This window comes from Bidens hawaiensis, unplaced genomic scaffold (assembly GCF_021521415.1).
Source record: "Bidens hawaiensis isolate Kalapana, Puna unplaced genomic scaffold, B.hawaiensis_p1.1 tig00047558_1, whole genome shotgun sequence".
NCBI classification, from domain to species: domain Eukaryota; kingdom Viridiplantae; phylum Streptophyta; class Magnoliopsida; order Asterales; family Asteraceae; genus Bidens; species Bidens hawaiensis.
In genome coordinates, this window is record NW_027498507.1 from 78430 (window position 1) to 101754 (window position 23325).

General features: G+C 38.8%; 1 protein-coding gene and 2 pseudogenes across 2 annotated transcripts; 1 reads left to right on the forward strand and 2 right to left on the reverse strand.

Annotated features, from left to right (window-relative positions):
- Window positions 1-2048: 2048 nt before the first annotated feature.
- Window positions 2049-14077, reverse strand: LOC143597088 (G-type lectin S-receptor-like serine/threonine-protein kinase SD2-5; annotated as a pseudogene).
- On the forward strand, window positions 8397-10978 carry LOC143597090 (phosphatidylglycerophosphate phosphatase 1, chloroplastic/mitochondrial-like). 2 transcript variants are annotated; one of them, XM_077075686.1, is made up of 5 exons: window positions 8397-8882; window positions 9330-9407; window positions 9883-9956; window positions 10041-10148; window positions 10465-10973. In XM_077075686.1, exons 1-5 carry the CDS (start codon window positions 8477-8479, stop codon window positions 10579-10581), a joined length of 783 nt encoding a protein of 260 aa, XP_076931801.1. In that variant the 5' UTR covers window positions 8397-8476; the 3' UTR covers window positions 10582-10973. The 2 variants fall into 2 exon arrangements, with proteins under 2 accessions (XP_076931801.1, XP_076931802.1); XM_077075687.1 differs by lacking the exon at window positions 10041-10148 and having other exon boundaries at window positions 10465-10978.
- Window positions 11509-13071, reverse strand: LOC143597089 (G-type lectin S-receptor-like serine/threonine-protein kinase SD2-5 pseudogene; annotated as a pseudogene).
- Window positions 14078-23325: the final 9248 nt, after the last annotated feature.

Here is a 23325-nt window from a genome sequence, read left to right on the forward strand (position 1 = left end):
AGCATTCTAAATAGAATACAATTGTCACGATTCTTATTATCAAATGGTTTATATGAAGTTACATTGTATATTACCAACATAAACTGACAAATAACAATATATTATTTTGATATTGGATATCATGTAAGGGCATGCGTAATAGGACGCTTTCCACATGCCACATCACCCAAAAACGCCCTCAACACCACTACAGGTGTTTAGGAAGTAGAGCGTTGCCCATCTAGGTGCACCCCGTAGGCCCACACCAACTACTTGTTTGGCCGTTGTCCCCCGAAATCAATCTCACTCAGATTTGTTGGTCAATCATAGCATTCTGTTATGTAGATTTTGTAATTTAATATAAACATTATTTTAATCAATGTGATAAGTGAAATCATTACATTTTAATTAATTAATTTTGGATTAGGACTTGAGGAGTATGATCCTGATGGCAAGAAAGCCACGGCAATTGAGTTTGCCATCAGAATTCTAGTAATTAGACATAGTAAGTCAATATATTTAACTGCCCCATTGAGTGTAACATAGAAATGGGTTTCTTATTATATTAACTGCCCCATTGAGTGTTGCAGAGGAGACTTTCATTGTTAGGCAGGCTCGTTTTCCATATATTATCTTCGTCTTTGGAAAAGCTCAATACATAGAGATTAATCAGTCTGGAAAACGGGTGGGTCAGGTCAAGTCGGGCTGGGTAGCGGGTTAGAAAACAGCTGATAGTTTGGCTTACCTGTCTTTGTGGTGTATTCATTGGTCGTGGTAACGTAGTTACATAGACCAGACACACAAAATAAAGACTACTTTCATTGTGTTTTTTAACCATTAATATCTTGATGTTATGTAACCTTTTTATTATTACTGCTTGTTAGGTTATATGAAAAACACAGATAGTACCGATATAATAGTGAAATTTTCACTTAGCCTGCAAATGCTCTGATGTTACCTGGTGTCACCATATTTATTTACAGGTCCGTAAGACTGAACTAGCTCTCCTGAAGTGGTGGTTGAGAAAGAACCACCGACTATTTAACTAGAAAATGAAAAATTGAAGTCATTTTATGTGGCGCAAGCCACCTACGTATGATTCTTTTTGTTACTTTATTGTTACTATTTAATTAACAATCGTTAAAATTTTGAAATAATCATATTTTTATGTAGTATAAAAATATATAGTGCTTAAATCTCAAATAACTTGAAATCTCAGTCCTCGTATTGTCCACGGGAGACTAAGCATGCCCTTTTTCATCATTCAATGCAAGTCACTGTTTTAACGTGACATGATAAAGGTCCTGGAACAACCCGTCTATATCAGATGTTTTGTTAGTTGAGTTTACACATGGGTGGTAGCAGGTTTGTTCTGAAATTCTTAAAAACTTGAATCACGTTTTTAGTTATAAAAAATTGTCATTGAACCAGCTGACTTTGTAAAAAAAAAAGGTCCTAAAATGAGTGTGGCTACTGATTAAGCCTGACAAAACTGACTGGTAGTCTTGCAAAATGGATCTAGACGGTTTGGGTCAAACTGTGTTTCGAATCAAATGTGCCATTTTGGAAATAAAATCATCAAAATAGGACTATAGATTCATCTGCATATTTGCTTTAATAACCAAAATATGGTACCGTGTCTCAGTTGATTGATCAAACGGCCTGAGGTTCATTGGCAATAAACGCACCCTCTATTTGAACAAGGGAGTTAACTAAAAGGTAAAGAGGCGCGCGTTCCGTTATAGAAGAACCCAGCTGTGGTTAACTGTTTCCTTCAACGAGGGTGGCTTTGATCTTTGATGTAATCTGATACTTGAAGAGCTTATCATTACCAGTGAACCAGAATGCAGAACAGTGACGTAGTGTAAGCAGCTAAAACCTTAGTAATTTGAATTTATTACGACCATTTGAATCTATACTCACAACAAAAATAATATATATTACAAGCTTAAAGTCAATTGAATTCAATAAAATCACTTAAGACCATTTTGTCTGGTAATTAAAGAAAATACAGAAGCATAGAAACAAAAGCATATAAACGATATGCAAGAATCTTTTAAAGTACTTACTCACCTTGGTCCAGATAGAATAGAAGGCAACATAGCTGTTAAATCTTTAACATGGCTGTTGTTTTCTTTTAGTCTTGTATCTGTGAGGTTGTAATCCAAGTTCGATTCAATGTTCATTGCTCCCTCTAAAACCTTTACCACCGATTACATTGAAGGCCTACGTGTGTAATCGGTCTGTAAACACCATGAACCAATTTTCATCATCTCCACAATATCTATATGGTTCATTTGCATATCTTCACTATTCATGTCAACCATATCCAACAACGTTTCTTGCTCCCAACATTTTTGGAAAACACGGAGTAAGTGCCACTTATCTTCTGGCTGAGATCTATCAAAATTCTTTCTCCCACACAAGATCTCTAAGAGAACTATTCCAAAGCTGTATACATCCACCTTTTCAGTGATAATAGAGCTCAGCCATTCTGGAGCCAGATACCCAGGGGTTCCTCTCATCGTAGTCATCACTTGGGTTTGATTTCTATCAATGAGCTTAGACAACCCGAAATCAGATATTTTGGCATTGAATTCGTCGTCTAGAAGTATGTTTTGAGGTTTAATGTCGAGGTGGATGATTTTTTGCCAGCATTCTTCATGGAGATATGCTAAACCTTTGGCTATGTCAAGAATGATTTTCTTTCTGCATTTCCAATCTAGTATGTGTCCTTGATTTCCATGGTAAATCCACTTATCTAATGACCCGTTAATCATGAATTCATACACGAGAAACCATTGTGATTTCCATGTACAGAATCCTCTGAGTCTAACTAGATTCACATGGTGAATGCTGCCAATGGATTGAACCTCAGCTAGGAATTGTTGGGTTCGTAGGCCTTGTTGGCCCGGTTTATTATATGAAGTCAAAAGAGGAGACGGGTGTGGGCGGTCGGGCCCAAGCCCGGCCCGGTTTAGATTTCTTGCATAATAATTTACTAACCCTAGTTCAGTCTCTATATAAACAACATTATGTACTTGTAATATTTGGTCACTCAATAAAGATATACCTAGTTGCCACCCGTGGACGTAGGTCAGTTTAGACCGAACCACGTTAAATCCTCGTGTTCGTTTATTGCTTTCGTGTCGTGTTCAGTTTCGTGTGTGCGTTTAATCCTAACAAGTGGTATCTAGAGCTTAGGTTCAGATCACGCGAAGAACACGTTGAACCAGCCGAGTCGCCGCCAAACCATCCAGCCGCCGCCACCCTACTGCGCTAGGGTTCCGCCGCCGCCTACGGTTTTCCGATCGCCGTTAGGGTTTCCGCCGTCGTTTCGCCGCTACTAAACCCAGCCCGCGCGATCTGCGTTTTTTTGTTGGTTCCGTTTGAAAGCTGTAAGCATCGTATTGTTCGATTCCAGGTTGTCTCTTTTGTTTCCGCTAGTGGCGTTTGAACAGAGAAGAAAAGAAGGGTTTGTATTATTATTTTTTCTCTTGAGATTCATGCCAGACTAGGAAAAGACAAGGAAAAACAATATTATTTTGTTGACAAGGGAGTTCAATGGCCACCAACTTTATCCAGATTGTTTAATTTTTTGAGAGGGTCTAGCTTGTTTATTTTTGTTGGGCCCGAGATCCATTTAAGCAAGGGTCGAGATTCTATTTTGCAAAGTACGAGTCAAGAATAGTTGAATCAAGATCCTATTTTTCGTTGAAGAACAGTTTTAAGTCAGAAGAAGCGTTAAAGAAACGGAGAACCAGTGCCAACCGCGTTTGTCAGGTTTTATCGTTTCAGTTTAAAGTTTCAGTTTCTGATTTTCAGTTCGATATTCCGCTGCGTATAAATAGGTTGATTTTTTAACAGAGTTCAGTAGAACAATCGTTAAGTTCAGGCTCGTGTTGCTGTGTCTATCTCTGTTTTATCCAGTTTTTCGTTTTAGTCATTGCCATGGCAGAAGACGGAAAGGTTTCGATACAGAAGTTTGACGGACAGAAGTTCGGTTGGTGGAAGATGCAGATTGAGGCACTACTTTGTCAGAAAGACTTGGATGTAGTGCTTGAGGATGAAAAACCAGAAAAGATGTCAGAAGCAGATTGGAAGAAGTTAGACAAGAAAGCTAGGGCTTGTATTACATTGTCGTTGTCGGAAGATGTGGCGTTTAACGTCATGAAAGAAACCACAGCCCGTGGTATGATGGACGCACTATCCAACATGTATGAGAATCCTTCGGCAGCGAATAAGGTCTATCTTATCAGAGAGCTAGTGACAACTCGAATGAAAGAGGGTGGGTCAGTTACAACTCATATCAATAATCTTAATTCGATCTTGTCCCGCTTAGTGTCAGTTGACATTAAGTTTGATGATGAAGTTCAAGGCCTCTTGTTATTATCCTCTTTGCCCGACAGTTGGTCGCAAACAGTGACTGCAGTTTGTAGTTCGTCTACAAATATTACTTTCGATGGGATTCGAGATCTGATTCTCGGAGAAGATTCAAGACGCAGAAGTTCAGGTGAATCATCAGGCAATATGCTAGTCACAGAAGGTAGAGGTAGGGGAAAACAGCGAGGCAGTGGGAGCAGGAAGAGGAGTCAGTCTAAGACTCATAAGGATATTGAATGTTGGGGTTGTAAAGAGAAAGGACACTTCAGGAATCAGTGTCCGAATGGTAAGAAAGAGGTGAACGTTACAGAAGACGACACAGATGACGGGGTCAGTAGTGATGAGGCTTTGGTTTGTAGTGTTGAGAGTAGCGTTGATGCTTGGGTGATGGATTCTGGTGCATCGTTTCATGCCACTCACTGTAGTGAAACGATGAAGAATCTTAAATTTGGGGATTTTGGAAAGGTTCGACTAGCGAATGATGATATTTTAGAGGTTACGGGTATGGGAGACGTTGATTTGATAACTTCAGCCGGTACTTCTTGGACTTTGAAAGACGTGAGTGTTATTCCAAGTTTGAAGAAACGTTTGATTTCAGTTGGGCAGTTGGATGACCAAGGGCACGATGTTAAGTTCGGGAATGGGCAGTGGAAAGTAGTCAAAGGGAATCTCGTGGTTGCTCGTGGCAAGAAAATGGGTTCGTTGTATATGGTCGATATGTCACCGAAAGGAGTGGATCCAGTTTTGGTGAAAGACAAAGTCCGGTTCACAGAATCTCGTGGGCAGAAGAAGGTTCGTTTTGCAAGTAACAAACCCAGAGCCAAAGTGAAGATTCAGGATGAACGAGCTAGGAAGGTTAAATCAGTTGGGGGACATCGTGACAGTGAGAGCACGGGTCGTGTTTCAGTTACAGTTCCAGGTCGACAGTGGATTAAGAAAACCAGTATTCCAGCTGTAAAAGTCTCTCAAATGAATTACTTGCTGAATATGGAGAGTGTTTGTTCTCAGGTTATCTCAGGATCCGGTAGTTCGTTACAGTGGGAGCCGGTAGGGACAGAGAATGGGTCAGGGGCAGTTTCAGCCGTGACTGACGTGTTGGAGCTCCGGGGAGCTTCAACGGGCCTTCAGGTTAATTGATGAGAAGGCGGTGGCAACTAGAAGAAGTTTAATGTTCAGATTACAGAAGTACAATCAGGAGTGCAGACGAGAGTACTCAAGGCCTCCGAGTGGGAGATTGTTGGGTTCGTAGGCCTTGTTGGCCCGGTTTATTATATGAAGTCAAAAGAGGAGACGGGTGTGGGCGGTCGGGCCCAAGCCCGGCCCGGTTTAGATTTCTTGCATAATAATTTACTAACCCTAGTTCAGTCTCTATATAAACAACATTATGTACTTGTAATATTTGGTCACTCAATAAAGATATACCTAGTTGCCACCCGTGGACGTAGGTCAGTTTAGACCGAACCACGTTAAATCCTCGTGTTCGTTTATTGCTTTCGTGTCGTGTTCAGTTTCGTGTGTGCGTTTAATCCTAACAGGAATGACTTCTTAATTTGTGAAAGGCCTTCAAGACGTTTTACTGCGATCTTTGAGGCGTCTTTGAGACACCCTTCGAAAACTGATCCAAAACCTCCTTCACCAAGCTTTTTACTAAAATTTTCTGTGGCGATATTTAACTCTTCATAAGAAAACCGAGTCGGCATTCCTGGAACTTGATCTAAAAAGTCTTCCTCCATTTCAGCATCCCTTTTTCGCTTGTAAACTACGTACATAATAAAACATATGGCTACAACAAGCAGAAACACAATACTTCCAATCGTAGAGCCTACAACTCTTGCAGCTTGATCATGAGATGAAGGTGATTTCACATTCTGAACTTTAATGAAAGCTGAGGCACCATAGTTTGGATCAACAGTCTTCATTGTAAATATCTCTGAAGTTAAAAAACAATTTCCATATACAGAACTTGAATAATCATATTCAAAAAAAGCTGCTTTGCATGAGCAATTGCTATGACATACTTGTTTGCAAGTATCCACATTCACTCCCGTGATGTCGGCAATAAGGGTGAAGTACTTGATATTCTGGAGTGCGATAAATTTTTGATCGTGTGCTGAATTACATGTCACAGGGGTAATTTCAGAGCATCCAAGCTTGGGTTCTCGATCATCCACTGGTCTAAAGTATTCTATCCCGTGACCGGGACAACTACATTGATGACTAGGTGAGCATATGGAATTTCTTTTGCAAAACAAAGGATAACTACAATCATCATCAACATAACCTTCAGTAAGATCAGCTACGACTGTCCACTCTGATTCATGCAACTCAAACACTAGCAAACTCCCATTTGGCATCAGTTGTATATACTGAGCTGATGATGCTTGGGGTATGTCAATCACAGCATCAGGATCACTTGGCTCCGAAGAATGTATGAAAAATGACAAGCTCCCATTCAGGAACCTAATGTATTTTTTTCTATCTTTATTTGTATTGTGATTGCCGTATGGATAGATAAACCTGCTATAATAGGCTTGAGGTGGGTTTGATTCAACATAAGCAAACAAACCTTTATCCATCACTTGAAGATAATACATACCTTTAGAAGAATTGTAAGGAGAAACACTAGCTGTCAGACTTTGACCTGTAAACAGCTTTTGGCCTAGTAACAAACCATCTGTTGGGTGATCAAAAGATTGCCAAACTACCTTGTTCTGGTGATCAAACAACACCAGATTTCCGGTATTAGTTAGGTTCATGCCAGCAACCGCTTTTCCAGTAGTGTTAGTGGTCCAAACTATGCTTCCATCTACGTCCCTTAGGACCAATTCTCCAGCTGCAGTGAAATTCAATATTGCATCTTCCCGGACTGGATAGTCTTGGTTGGCTGACCAAACTACCTTATACTCAATGCTTATGGCAAAGATGTATCCGGAAAGTATTAAAGGGGTATCTCTATCAACACTGACGAAGCTACATGAGATGCTGCCTACATTGGTTTCTCTAAGGAGCATGGGCTGGTAGGTATGCTGGGATGTGTTCCATGTTGTAGAAAGATTTGCTGTAGGATATATATCATCAGGCTGAGCATGAGCAGAGGGAAAGTAGTAAGATAACATGAGAACTAGTAAAAAGGCAAATAAGAAACTACAAATCTTCATGACTGAGGGATGAACAGTCTATGAAGAACGCATGATTCACAAAATACCCTATCTGTGAGCAATAGTCAAGTCAATATGCTATAGGGACCAACCACTAGTCGGAGATTTGGAGCCACAACTTCCTACTCATAAAGCTATTTGTTTGAGCATCTTTAAATTGTCATAATATATATCAATTATTAATTTCCTAAAACAAATTTAATTTCAACTAAAACTAGGATACACTTAGACATTCAAAATAAAAAAGCCAATAATATTAACTAATGATTTTAATTTACGTTTTTAAATTGTGTAGGGCTAATATTGTATATTATTATTAGGATTGTGTATGTCTTTTTGTTTGCTTATAGTCGGTGTATTACAAACTCGGTACGTTTATTTTGTACGGATGAAATGTAAAAGTTGGAGAAATTATAGGGACCCTATAAAAGGCTCACTTTACCCATTTCTCCAAAAACAACATCCTAAAGGAAATAAAGAAACCTTTCTCTCCACTACCAAATTTCATCTTCTCTCTTTTGTTTATACAAACTAAGATACGAGATCTGAGTGTTGTTAGTGATTTCCTTATTTATTTATTTATTTATTTATTTATTTATTTATTATTATTATTATTATTATTATTATTATTTTGCGTTTTCAACTTACCTGGAAGTACGTTACATGAAGGCTTCTTTTTTTTTTTACCCACCTAAAACTCTGCTGTAACAAAGTTGAAGAATTACCATAACGTATTGTATGTTATTATCTGTTACTATTTTATTCATTTATGTCCCACATTGGTTTAATCCAAATCCCACACATCCACGACTAGTGGCCACAATTCATTATAAAGTCAATCTCAACTGCAAACCAAAACACACACACAAGATTCTCCAAACATCAAGCGTTTGGATTCCACAAATGGGCATCTCATCACGCTATTATAATAATAACAATAATAATATCCTCGTAAAATGTTGTATACCCTGTCTCCACTACATCACACTCACCCAATCAACCATGCCTCTAACACCAGAATTCGTTCATGTGTTAAATCTCATAGCAGAAATGTCACAAACATGCGGTGGGCAGACTTAAAGGCAGCACTTGGCCAGAGGATTAACGTCCAAGGGATTCTGTTTACGGTTTCGGTGATTACTAGAAACAGGCATTGGATGATACCTCATGCATCAGTGCCTGATGTAACATATATTGATTGGGCTGCTTTGAAGAATAAGGGGTTTGAAGGTGTGGTGTTTGATAAGGATAACACTCTTACTGTTCCTTACTCTTTGGATTTGTGGAGCCCGCTTACCGCGTCTGTGGAGTCATGCAAATCGGTGTTTGGGAATAACATTGCAGTTTTCAGCAACTCTGCTGGTAATTTAATTCCACCCAAACATTGGCGGACCTATCTTAGGTGTAGGGGTCCGTCGTCTCTGTGAAATTTTTTTTAATATTGCATATGCATTAGAATTCCCGACCGGACCCATGTGGAATTTGTTTCATTGAGAGACTTGCTTACGAATGTCAAACTAGAAGATACTATGGTTAAATTTCATAAAAATAAAAACTAATAGATAACGACTTTTGATTTTTTTTAATGACGTTTCATGTTTCATGTTTTTTGTTTTTTGTTATATGATATTATTTATATACCGATTTTACCTCACCCAACAGCGAGCTGGACCCAATTTTTATTTTATTTTATTTATAGTTGAGTACCGACCAAAAAAATTTCGACCCCTTTTCTGGGACCTCCACTGAACCCAACTGATTAGTTTGTGTTTATTTGAATGGTTTATGATGTGTTTGCTGTGGGGGTAGGACTTGCGGAGTATGATCCTGATGGCAGGAAAGCTAGGGCAATTGAGTCTGCCATTGGAATTCAAGTAATTAGACATAGTAAGTTGCTAAATTACGTATTCGCATGTAGGGGTGTGAAACAGGTCGTGTTCGGTGTTGGACTGTTGGCTGGTCCAACTCAACACAAACCTGAAACTTTGACAAGAACTCGAACAAGGCCATAACATGAAGATCGTGTAAGAGTGAACCTAAACACGACCCATTTGACCCGAAAGTTTTTTATTCTTTATCATTTCACATATCAATACTCTAAATTTACATTTTTACAACAAAAACAAAATACATTTAAAAAAAATAAGATAAAAATAAGCAGATTAGACGGGTGAATGCTCGAACTATCCAGATTGACCGAACCTATTTATACCAAAGCTGCAAATTGATGTCGTGTTAGGTTTATGTTGAGTCAGAAATTCACAATCCTATTTACAAGTGAGAAATGCGTGCTTGTAAATACTTGATTTCTCAAAAGTGTTGATGAATTCATGCTTTGTGGTTTTTTGAATGTGCATACTAGAGACAAAGAAACCGGCTGGTTCAGCTGAAGAAATTGAAAGACATTTTGGATGTGATTCATCAAAGCTCGTTATGGTATGAAGTCTTTGCTATAAAAAATTAATATGGTGTTATTAAGATTAAATAAGCTTTTATGTAAAAATATATATCTTTTTTCAGGTGGGTGATCGGACCTTCACGGACGTTGTCTATGGAAACAGATGCGGGTGTCTTACTATATTAACTGCCCCACTGAGTGTTGGAGAGGAGACATTCATTGTTAAGCTGGTTTTATTTCATAGATTATCTTTATTAAACTTAATACGGGCTGGGTAACATGTTAGGAACCAGCTGACTCAGGTACATAATTGTGTTAGTTACTATTAACTACTAAATACTACTTAACCTGTACTCCCCTAACTAAATCTAAATGCATACTAGAATGTAAAAATTCACTTGTCATAACTCAGATTGTTGTGAATGATGGCAATTTGATCCAAAATTTGGGCAAACTGCTTTTGTTCATTATATGTAAACATAGATAGTGGCAATATGCAAGTGAAAAATTGGGCATATTTATAATTGTGTACTTATATATTTTCAGGTGAGGAAGATCGAACAAGCTCTTCTAAAGTGGTGGTTGAGAAAGGGGTTAAAGCCAGCGAATGCGAGGCTTCTTTTGGATGCTTTAGATTGCGTGAAAGAACTGCCAACTATTTAAGGAATGCCATAGAAACTAGAAAAATGAGGAATTGGAGTCATTTTATGTGGCGCAAGCCCCCTATGCATGATTTTTTTGTTACCATATTCTTTTTTACTCAATGAAACTGTCTATTGTGTGCAATGCAGCAAATTTTAGTTGTTGGTTAAGTTTAAAGGAGTTTATTTCTTGAACTAGCTTGATGTGAAGTAACATTTGTACCTATATAAGATGCTTTGCTAGTTTGGATTACATGGTAGCTCGTTTGTTTTGAAGTTCATGAAACTTGAATAACGGTTTTGTTTAAGGAAAGGCCATAGAGTCGGTTGAACCAACTCTGCTATGTAAGGAAATGTCAAAATGGGTTCACCAGTTATATTTTCTTTAGTAGAGGCTAGAGACGAGGGTGGCGGGCATGGTAGTGGCAGCCAAGGTGGTTGTTGTGGGACGGGCGATGGTGACACATAGTGGTGGCGGGTGTTATTCGCTTATTTGGACTTTGCTTTAAGTTATCAAGTTTTATGATAGGGGCCATTTTGACCCATAGAATTTAGTAGACCCTTATATAATTGGCCCGTTATATAATTTGAGTAGACCCTTACCCAAATCAAACCTATTCCTTGATGAAAGAGTCATTACTGCCGGGTGTATCTCTAATAGGTAATAACGGGGTAGCACCACTCAAGAGGACTATAACAAGACCTCCAAAGAGATGGACTCGGTTGGTTGCAGTGAGATTCAATATGCACCAGACGTAGACCTGAGGTTAATGGTAATAAACACACCGTTGGATCGAACAATTATAGCACATAAAACAAGCAGCCAATAGTTGGAATTTATTGCAACAATTATAAAAATTAGATTGTATAAACATAAAGTCAATATAGTTTTGTAGGGAAACAAAATACAGAAAGCATAGAAATGATCCACAAGAACCTTTAAAGCTACTTACCTTGGGCCAGACAAAACAGAAGCCAACAATGGTGTTAAATCTTTCTTCTGACTATTGTTTTTAGGCAGTCTTGGATCTGTAAAGTTATAATCCAAGTTTGTTTCAACGCTCATTCCTCCTTCTAACACCTTAACCACTGAAGACATTGAAGGCCTGCGTGTATAATCAGTCTGTAAACACCATGAAGCCATCTTCATCATCTCTACAACCTCTGTTCCGTTTTTTTGCATATCTTCACTGTGTTTGTCAACCATATCTAACAACGTTCCTTGCAACCAGCAATTTTGAAAGACAGAGAGCAAGTGCCATTCTTCTGGCAGAGATCTATCGAAATTTTTCCTACCACATAAGATCTCCAAGAGAAAGATCCCAAAGCTGTACACATCCACCTTTTCAGTGATAATTGAGCTCCACCATTCAGGAGCAATATAGCCTGGGGTTCCTTTAATGATAGTCATCACTTCGGTTTGAGTTTTGTCAATCAACTTAGATAACCCAAAATCAGATACTTTTGCATTGAAATTGATGTCTAGAAGTATGTTTTGAGGTTTGATATCAAGATGCATAATTTTTTGCCTACAATCTTCATGGAGATATGCTAACCCTTTGGCTATATCAAGAATAATTTTCTTCCTACATTCCCATCTGAGTACTTGCTCCCGAACTCCATTGTAGATCCACCGATCTAATGACCCGTTGATCATGAAGTCATACACTAGAAATCTTCTTGATTTCCATGTACAAAATCCTCTAAGTCTAACCAGATTCACATGATGAATGTTACCAATGGATTGAACCTCAGCTAGGAATGTTTGTTAATGTGTGAAAGGCCTTCAAGACATTTTACTGCAATCTTGGAGCCATCTTTGAGACTTCCTTCGAAAACCGATCCAAATCCTCCTTCACCAAGCTTTTTACTAAAGTTCTCTGTGGCGTTTATTAGTTCTTGATAAGAAAACCGATTTGGCATTCCTGAAACTTGATCAAAATACTCATCCTCCATTTCGGCATCCCCTTTTTGCTTGTTAACTGCATGTACATACATAATAATTCCTATGGCTACTACAAGAAGAAGCACAACGCTTCCAATAGTAGAGCCTTTTACTATCGCAACTTGATCGTGAGATGGAGGAGGTGATCTAACATTCTGGACCTTTATGAGAGCTAAAGATTTGCGATCAGATTGTCCATAATCAACAATCTTCATTGTAAATATCTCTGAATGTAAAAAACATTCTCCTTGTTAAGGATAATAAAAATCATATTGAAAAAAAGCTGCTTTGCATGAGCAATTGTTTAGACATGCTTGTTTGCAAGTCTCCATACTCACCCCCTCCATGTCAGAAGTAGAGGTGAAGTACTTGACATTCTCGACTATGATAAAATCTTGATCCTGTGTAGAATTACATGTGAGAGGAGTAATTGCAGAGCATCCCAGGTTGGGTTCGCGGTCGTTCACTGGTCTAGTTCGGGACAACTACATTGTTGATTACTTGAGCAAATGGAATTTCGTCTGCAAACTAACGGATAATCGCCCTCTTCTAGTAGACCCTCTGCGGTAAGATCAGTTACCATCGTCCACTTTTCAGATTGCCATTCAAACACCTGCAAATGCCCATCTGGCATCAGTTTCATATACTGAGCTGGTGATACTTGAGTTATGTAAGTCGCTACAACAGGATCACCTGTCTCGGAAAAATCTGTAAGAAATGACAAGCTCCCACCCAAGAACCTGATGTATCTTGGTTTGTTGTAGCCAATTATCAACTTGAAGTAATAGGATTGAGGTGGGTTTGATTCAACATTAGCAACCAAACCATCATTGGTAACTTGAAGAGAATACATACCTTCCTGTCCCGTTGAATTGCTTAAGTTAATGCTAGATTTCAGTTTTTGACCTTGATACAACTTTTGGCTAGGTAACCAACAATTTGTTGGGTGATCAAAAGATTGCCAAACTGCCATGTTATGGTCATTGAATAATACCAGATTTCCGGTATCAGTTAGGTTCATGCCAGCAACGTGTTTTCCTGCAGTGTTGGTGGTCCAAACTATCCTTCCATCTCCATCCTGTAGAAACAGTTCTGTTAGAAAATAAAAATATATCTTGATGAAAATAATAGGATGGAGATCACATCATTTCCTATTTAAAAAATATCATGCCAACCTTACCTTGATCTTGTGACCGTTGGTGAATTTCCAGCCATAAAGACTTGATTGTATTTCCTTGTTTAAGCCATTGTATTTCCTATTTATTGTATCTTTTTTCTTCCCTGTAAACACATCAGAAAAAGCAATATACAGTGATTAATATTCAGCCATAATTCTTCATATTTTACTTTGAAACAAGTTCTCCATCTGCTGTAAAATTCATTATTGCATTCTCACTGACCTGGTGGTTACTGTTGACCGACCAAACAACCTGTGGTTCGTAAAAGGAATATTCGTATCCGGTTGGAAAAATGGATATGGCAAAGAGGTAAGAGTCATATTCTGTACGGAGAAAGCCAAAGGCGAATTTAGCTACCTTGGTTTCTCTAAGGAGAATGACATGCATGGTTTCGTTCCACAAGGCGAATTTAGCTACCTTGGTGGTCCATGCAGTGGAGAGATTTGCCGAGGGATATAATTGAGCAGTTGGTGATTTGCAAGATAACATGAGAGTTAGAAACAGGCCAGAGAGGAAAGTAGAAATCTTCATGACTGATTATGAACACTTGTATGAAGAATGTATGACTCAAAAAACCTTATCGGTGAACAAGTCAAGTCAATGATGGACGTAGTTCACTCATTTGACACCATAATCACCTTCCAAAGTAACGGATAAGAAACTGTGTCATGAACATGTGGTGTTCTTGTTATGAACACGGATGTGATCAGCCCAGACAAGCCCAACAAACCAGCCCAGTTTAGGTGGCCCAATAATAGAAGTGACCCGTTGAAACGTGAAGGCACTCAACTGATATATGCTGAAGAAGAGATTCAAACAACGATTATGAAAGAATGTTTAAGAAAATTCTGCTCTAATCTCTCATATCCATTCTATCAGTTCCAACTGTTCCCCTTAATTTCTTTTCTTGCAATTGAATGCTAATGAGCATGATCTGCTTGTTAATTGCTCTATGAATTTAGAAGTGTTTACTTCAGCTCTCTACTTCTCTATCATGAAAACCCCGAAAATGAACTTATGGCCCAGAAATTTGGAGTTACCCTAGTACTGGTACAAACCAGTATATCGGCTACAACAAACGAAAAATAAAAAAATCCAAAAAATTAAAGTCGTGATACAACCATAAAGATGTCTACACGTGTTCGGTTCATTGAGGAGGTGCAATTATTAAAAAAATGTCACTCTCACCCTTTACAGTTCAGTTTTAGTTGCATTCAATTGGTTTTTACTGGGTTATGGTGCTATATGCTTACACGCATCATATACAAGGCTCAATTGCATATCATATATTTATGTTTTCTTTTCTTAGAATATTAGAGTACAAAATAGCTCTTATTTGTATTGCTGTACTCCATGTGTAATTATATATATAAGATAAATAATGGATTGTGGTTTTTATGTGAAAACTAGTATTTACACACGCCGACACGTTGCGGCGGGACGTCAAATTGTTAATAAAACTAACCAGTTAGGTATAAAACCATTAAAAAAACTAACAACGCCCAAGCGTCACCACAAAACCAGCCATTTTTAACATTCAAGACTTTTATACAAAAATGAAACTACCGTATATGCTTCATCACCATAAACTCATCTATGCCGCCATGATGACAGTTCTATTTACATGTGATGTTTTTTCATCATAGCTATTGATTACAAAAGTGTGCCTATGGCATGTGTAGTGTTTTATACCTACTTATTTATAATTAGAGAATTATGTTAATGATTACAAAAGACATCCTTTGTTGTGGTTGCAAGTTAGCTTATGCTTCCCTTGTTTTCCCAAAGCAACATTACAAAATACTTGCTACGCTTGCTACTATGCCTCTTCAAAAACTTCCATTGATTGCCTATGACTTTTGCTTTTTGCCCATTTGCTTCACTATCTGGGAACCAATAACTGCCCGATGTTAGGTTTTATTTTAGGTGCTTACTATGTATGTTAAAACCTTAAAGAAGAAAATACATATGCAAAGTAAAGTAAAGAACCGAATTGAAACATACTTTGACACAGAAGAAAGGCTGAGCAAGGAGGATGTGAATTTGGGATGAAAGAAGGCTAAAGGTTTAGGAAAGGTAAAGGCAGATGTAATATTTATCACCAAATCAATGGACAACATTTGATTTCCAAAAACTATCTTTCAGTACTACAGTTTCATGCCATTTTGTATAACAAATATTAACATTATACTCACTATTTCCTTTTTATTAGAACCTATTAAAATGGACCAATTTTGACATATACTTGGACACAACACACATGCATGGCGAGCGTAAAAGTTGACTACCTGAGCCGCACCCTCGGCCGAGGCACCGTTTCGGTAGAGGGCACAAAATTCTTAAACATATATTAGTTTATTTAGTCACTAACAAATGATTTGGGTCAATGGCTTGTGAAGTAATGAGAAATGGAGAAGGAAAAAGGATAGAACAAAGAAAAAAACGTTGCCGGAAAATTTTCCAGCGGGCATGTCGTTACACAGGGAATGAAGAACGAAGTTATGGTGGAAGATAATTAAAAATATTAATATATTAAATTACATTATGCAATTATGGAGACTTGTCTTTTCTAAAATGTATTTTCTTTTTAAATAATACAAAGTTGATAGTCAATTGTCAATTTTATTAGGGATATGGTTACTCTTTTTTTTATAGTTTTTCTAGATTAAGTTATTTTAAATAATTTAATTTTAATTTATTTTGTTAACTCTTTCATTCTATCATTTTAAAAACAATAGATACACTTCTAATTATTCGTTGTTCCTATTGTCTAAGATATATGATTATTTTTACTTGTTTGAGTCTATGGGTCTTTTTTTTTCCGGCTCGGCCGAGGTATGCAAATTTTCGGAGACGCCCATGCTCTTGAATGTGAGCCCATATAATAACTTTAAGATAACCTGTGAGATATTTGAATAAATTTTACCTTTCTGGATAACGTACATTTCTTCAATTTGACTTGATGCACATGGAATTTGGTTAAACATAGCCAAAGGTTATTCCCACATAACTGAGATGCACGAACGACTGGATTCAACGAAAGAAAACAAAAAGGTAAATAAAAATTAGATGCGAATCAAATAAGCCAAACGTAGTTCGAAGAGCAACTGAGAAGATTTCAAATGCAACCTGGATGTGGAGAGAGCAGATGTCTAGGTTAACCAAATGAAAACAACAAAGTCGAAATCAATCTAGCTAGCGTAATAGAGCATCTACTCTCACTGTTGCTACCTCGCGAGGTTTTGCAGCGCAGCCTTTGAACCATCGCTATCGGCTATCGGAGCCCTAAACCCTAGAGAGATGGCCATGAAGAAGATGTCTTAGCCACCTCTGATGCGCAGTTTCGTGGTGTAGATAGAGAGACCGTAGGCGGTGGTGGAGTACGGTGTCTATGGTGTAAAACCGGTGATGGGTAGATGTAATAGTAAATCGGTGATGAGTATATGAGTAAGATAGGTGTTAACCTCAAATAGACGCGTGTAAATTAGGTGGACCACAACAAAAGAACCAAACAGACGGACAAGAAGGATCGAATGTGCGCCAATATTTACAACTGATAGAAACCCAAAAAAAGGGTTACAACAAACACAACATGACGTACAAAACAGTGATACAACTTTCACCCAAAATTGTATATATATATATATATATATATATATATATAAATTACCATGACTTTAAATGCAACTATTTTCCTCCACTTTCCAAAGTTATTGGTTATTGGTTGTTGTGATGGCAAATCGTTAAAAACTGAGTGCGTGTGGGTTTTGTGAGGCTTTGACTCTCTTGCTGGTTGCATATATATCATTTTTATTTTTGTTGTTTATGTTTTTTTTTATTTCGGTACCGTAATAAACGTAATTGTAACAAACCAAATTCACATAGATTTACCGCCGCAACGCCCGGACCAACAACACTCGGGTTTTATTTGACCGAACAAATGTTTTTTTGTTTTATTTTTGATTAATAAAATGGTCCGAAACCGATCGAATTCGCGTCGATGCACCGACGCAACGTACAAACGGGCAACGCTCAAGTTTCCCAATGTTTGAATTTTAACCATTTTTTTTGTTATGTTAGGCCATGAATTTTATACTGAGGATCATTTATCCTTAACTGTCTTATGGATAGGTTATCCTTGAAATATGTATCAGGATATAAAGGATCGACGATCCTCGGTATTACTTGTTTACTAATGATTGCGTTTAGTGTGGTGATGTGTTAGACAGGTGTGGCAGCTTTAAGACGTATTTGTATCAACTATCATCATAGAGCAACCTCTAGCTGGAGCATGGATCCAGGATCCTACTTCAATATAGCTGTTAATGGATGAACTAATGTGAAGATGAACGCATTAATATCAACAACGGCTATAAGACTTGGTCTACCGCTTATATCGCTACTGGACGGCTATTGGCACGTGGTCAAAGATCGTGGAGCGAATAGGTGGAAGACTTCCGGATAATTAGGAAATATTGTTATTGTTGTTATCTTATTTAAATGAGCTATGATCGAGTAGGAAAACACATGTATTAACACACACACTAGAGCAGAAACTAGCATTCTCTCGACACTAGCATACTTTGTAATCTCGATCATAAACTCCACCGCATTTGTAACCCGATTTTTACCATTAATAAACTTGACGGTGATAGTTTTCACCGTCCGGGGGTTTTTTGTGCCGAGATCACGATAATCATATACTCCTCGACCAAAGGTTTCCTTGTTGATCATTGACTAAAGTAATCCGACCAAAGATTATCTTATTAATCCTTGACCGGAGTTATTTTACCAAAGATTACCTTGATAAATTTTGACCGAAGTAAGACTATCTTGGTTAAGGGCTTTTTTCCCTCGTAATCAAACCTTTGTGTTCACCAATATTACAATTACATACTTGTCATTGTCGAGTTAGCACCTTACCTCACATAACAGATTTGGATACTTGATCCTTAGTATATTTTTGTCCAAAACAATTTGGCGCCCACCGTGGGGCAATTGGTGCTATAATCCATATTATTCTTATCATTCTCAACTTTTTCATACCCATATCACTATTAATGGCCTCTCAATCAACCTCTGCTTCATCAACCATGCCGGCTACGGTTCCTCTCTCATCAAGGACTTTGCCACCGATGCCTCTGCCAATCACGGGAATGCAACAGCCTGCTGCTGCTGGGAGCAAGACGCAACTACCAGTCTTCCAGAGCTCAAAGACCGCTGCTGCTGCCCCGGTGGTTAATACTAACAGTGATGTTTCATCTATGTTTTCGCATGTTAAAGCATACATGGAGCAACAGAACAAGACTAATCAGAGGATCCTCCGTGAGATAGAGGATCTCAAGAAGAACAAGAGGCCAGCAGAGGATCTCACCCCCTGATGCCAAGGATGTTGTATTTCACCAGTCCAGAATCCGTGGCTCAGTTCTTCAAGGATCATCTATCCTTCAACAGGGGTCCATGGGTCAACAGACTCAAGGAACCTCGCTATTTCAGCCAGGATCATCTATCCTTCAACAGGGGTCCATGGGTCAACAGACTCAAGGATCCTCGTTATTTCAGCCATGATCATCTATCCTTCAACAGGGTCCATGGGTCAACAGACTCAAGGATCCTCGCTATTTCAGCCAGGATCATCTATCCTTCAACAGGGATCCACGGGTCAACAGAATCAAGGATCCTCATATTATCGGCAAGGATCGGTCATCCTTCCACAAGGATCCTATGGTATCCAACCTCAAGGATCCTTCATCCCGAATCAAGGATCCTTCTTTCCGAATCAAGGATCCTCGGGCGTCCAATATCAACGATCCTCCGAAGTCCATGAAGGAGACATAATCCCCATGTAGACTATAGCCTCTGGAGGACTAACTCTTATCGCAGACTCCACCTATCCCATCTACTCATCTGAGATGCCAACCTTCACTCAGCAAAGAGTTAACTTGTACGATCCTTTATCCTTAGATGCTAATCGTTGTTCCATGTAGGATGCAGGTATCAACCAAGCCATGGCTAAGGAGCTACAGAAGCTCAAGGTATGATATTCAGTGTTCCAGGGGTCATAAGACCAATTCCCGAGATACTAGAGGGAAGCCACAGAGTAACCAGATTCTCTCCGCCTATCTGTGATGCTGAAATCCCGAAGCGGTTCCAGACTCCGAATATGAAGACTTACTACGGGACCACTGATCCTGAAGAACATGTAGCACAGTATAGGGAAAGGATGGAGATCAATCCTATTCCGAAAAGACTTAAAGAAGCTTGCCTATGCAAGGGATTTGGATCCACACTAACGGGAGCCGCTGTAAAATGGCTGCTAAGTCTTCCTCCCTTTTCAATTACTTCTTTCTCTCACTTAGTTAAATTGTTTAACACTCAATTTTCCTGTAGTCGGAAATTTGAAAGGTTAACCAGTGATTTATATCGTGTTGTTCAACCTAGTGATGAATCCCTTAGGGATTTCGTCACCAGATTCGGCAAGGAAGCTCTAGAAATCCCAAATCTTGACATGACTACTGCTGTTGAAGCATTCAAGATAGGAATTCAGAAGAGCTCCCCCTATTATGATGATTTAGTGATGACTCCATGCAGGACATTAGACGAAGTCAGAAACAGGGCGTTAAGATACAACCGATTGGAAGAAGACAAAAGGATCCAGGATCGTCTTGGAGGACAAACGAAACAAGAAACTCCCGAGAAGAATAAAGGATCCTGGAATAGGAACAACAATTCGAAGCCGTACACCAAGTTCAATAATCATAACGTGCGGGCAGTAGAAGAAGGATATGACGATGAAGACTATCCTTGCATCTCCGATTATTGTTTCTCTGTAGATACTCATGGCTTGATCTGTGCCATGAAGGATCTGGGAGAAAAAGCAAGGTGGCCCCGAAAAATTAAGAAGGTTGTCGGCTTCAAGGACAAGTCTAAGTGGTGCGCTTTCCACGAAGATTTTGGCCACGCGACAGACGAATGCATCGGCTTAAGGAGGGAAATTGGTTACCTCCTGAGCAAGGGTCACTTTAAAGAACTCTTGGGAAGGAAGAAATCCAAGATCCTGAAGACCTTCCACAGAAAGCAACACCGCCACCGCCAGATGCTCATGTGATCAACTTTTTCTCCAGAGACTACGAATTATTTCAAGATTCTTGTGCTAAAAGAGAAGATCCCATAGTAGAATTCGAACTGGACGACGAGAGAAGACCGCTCATCCCCACTACTCGAGTGACTGATCAGAGAATCTTCTTCAATTCAAGGATCCAGGATCCTCACCAAGACAAGCTGGACGTGCGAACGGTCAATTTCATCTCAGGAGGTTCTGACATATGTGGAACTTCTTTCTCTGCAGCAAAAAGATTCGCTAAAGAGATAAAGATTGATAACGGAGATCAACCAATCGTGTCAAACACCCTAACAACAGATAAGAGAATCTTCTTCGATGAGGAAGACAAAATGAACATTCAGGATCCTCATCATGACGGTTTGATTATTACTTTATTTATCTCTAACCATTATATACGCAGGATCCTAGTAGACGGCGGCAGCTCAGTTAACATTATCCAACATGATGTCTTTAAGAAAATGAACATCCCGGATTCAGAAATCATTCCTAGAACTTCGGTGCTAGTTGGTTTCAGTGGCGAAACCAAGAAGACACTGGGGGACATCAACCTCCCAATTTATATCGAAGGGTTAAATTCATATAAAAAATTTTGTGTTATAGATAACCTTTCCTGTTGCAATGTTAGTTTAGGTAGGCCGTGGCTCCATGAAATGAAGGCTGTAGCCTCAACTTATCACCAGTGCATCAAGCTACCTACTCCTTAGGGAGTTGTAAAGATAGTAGGTGACCAAGCGGAGGCCAAGAACTATTATTCATCATCAATGAAGCCAACAGCCAAGCCAACCATAGCATAGCAACTACAGCAACATCCTAGGGACGTGCTGGAAGCTCGAGAGAAAGACCTTAAAGAAGTATCATTGGACCCCGAGGATCCAGAAATAAAGGTGTTCCTAGGATCCAGTATCCCTAGTAACATTGAGGAGGATATAATATCCTTCATAGAGTGAAAAAGATCTACTTTTTCCTTCAAGCACTCGGACATGACAGGTATTTCAAAAGAGGTAATCACTCATAAACTCGGCCTTAATTTATCTGTTAAACCCGTCCATCAGAAGCGAAGGAAATTCGCTCCTGAGAGGAACAATATCATACAAGAAGAAGTTGAAAAACTTCTGTTTTGGACAAAAATCTGCTAAGGATCAAGTATCCAAATCTGTTAAGTGAGGTAAGGTGCTAACTCGTTAATGATAAGTACGTAATGGTAATATTGGTGAACACAAAGGTTTGATCACGAGGGAAAAAGCCCTTAATCAAGATAGTCTTACTTCGGTCAAAACTTATCAAGGCAATCTTTGGTAAAATAACTTCGGTCAAGGATTAATAAGATAATCTTTGGTCGAATTACTTTAGTCAATGATCAACAAGGTAACCTTTGGTCGAGGAGTATATGATTATCGTGATCTCCGGCACAAAAAACCCCCGAACGATGAAAACTATCACCGTCAAGTTTATTAATGGTAAAATTCGGGTTACAAATGCGGTGGAGTTTATGATCGAGATTACAAAGTATGCTAGTGTAGAGAGAATGCCTATTTCTGCTCTAGTGTGTGTAATACATGTGTTTTCCTACTCGATCATAGCTCGTTTAAATAAGATAACAACAATAACAATATTTCCTATCTATCCGGAAGTCTCCCACCTAGCCGCTCCACGACCTTTGACTACGTGCCAATAGCCACCCAGTAGCGAGATAAGCGGAAGAATGAGTCTCATAGCCGTTGTTAATATTTTCACGTTCATCTTCACATGAATTCGTCCATTAATAGCTTCATTAAGGTAGGATCCTGGATCCATGTTCCATCTATAGGATGTCCTGTGAGGATAGTTGATGCAAGTCCGTCTTAAAGTTGCTATACCTGTCTAATACATCACCATACTAAACGCAATCATTAGTAAACAAGTAATATCGAGGATCGTCGATCCTTTTTATCCTGATATATATTTCAAGGATAGCCTATCCATAAGACAGTTAAGGATAAAGGATCCTCAGTATAAAATTCATGGCCTAACAACTTCTTAAGGCCGGTATGATCCGAGAGGTTCAATATCCTCAATGGCTAGCTAATGTGGTCGTTGTTTCAAAAAAGAATGGAAAGTGGAGGGTGTGTGTCGATTTTACTGATTTAAACAAGGCATGCCCCAAGGATCCTTTCCCATTACCACATATAGATTCCATGGTGGATGCAACGGAAGGACATGAAATGCTTACCTTTAGGGATGCTTCCTCTGGATTTCAACAAATTCAAATGAACCATTTGATCAAGAGGATACAACATTCATGACTCCTACCGGCATATACTGTTATACTGCTATGCCATTTGGACTAAGAAATGAAGGGGCAACATACCAAAGATTAGTCAACCTGATGTTCAAGGATTAGTTGTGTAAGACTATGGAGGTCTACATAGATGATATGGTGGTAAAATCAAAGAAAGCTGAGGATCACCTTAGAGACCTCGAGGAAGCATTCAACATCCTCGACCAATATAACATGAAATTGAATCCCTCAAAATGCCACTT

Coding starts and splice junctions, on each gene's coding strand:
- LOC143597090 (XM_077075686.1), top strand. CDS start 8,477: ATGTTGTATACCCTGTCTCCACTACATCACACTCACCCAATCAACCAT. Junction 9,957..10,040: donor ATTCATCAAAGCTCGTTATG/GTATGAAGTCTT, acceptor ATCTTTTTTCAG/GTGGGTGATCGGACCTTCAC. Junction 10,149..10,464: donor AGACATTCATTGTTAAGCTG/GTTTTATTTCAT, acceptor ATATATTTTCAG/GTGAGGAAGATCGAACAAGC.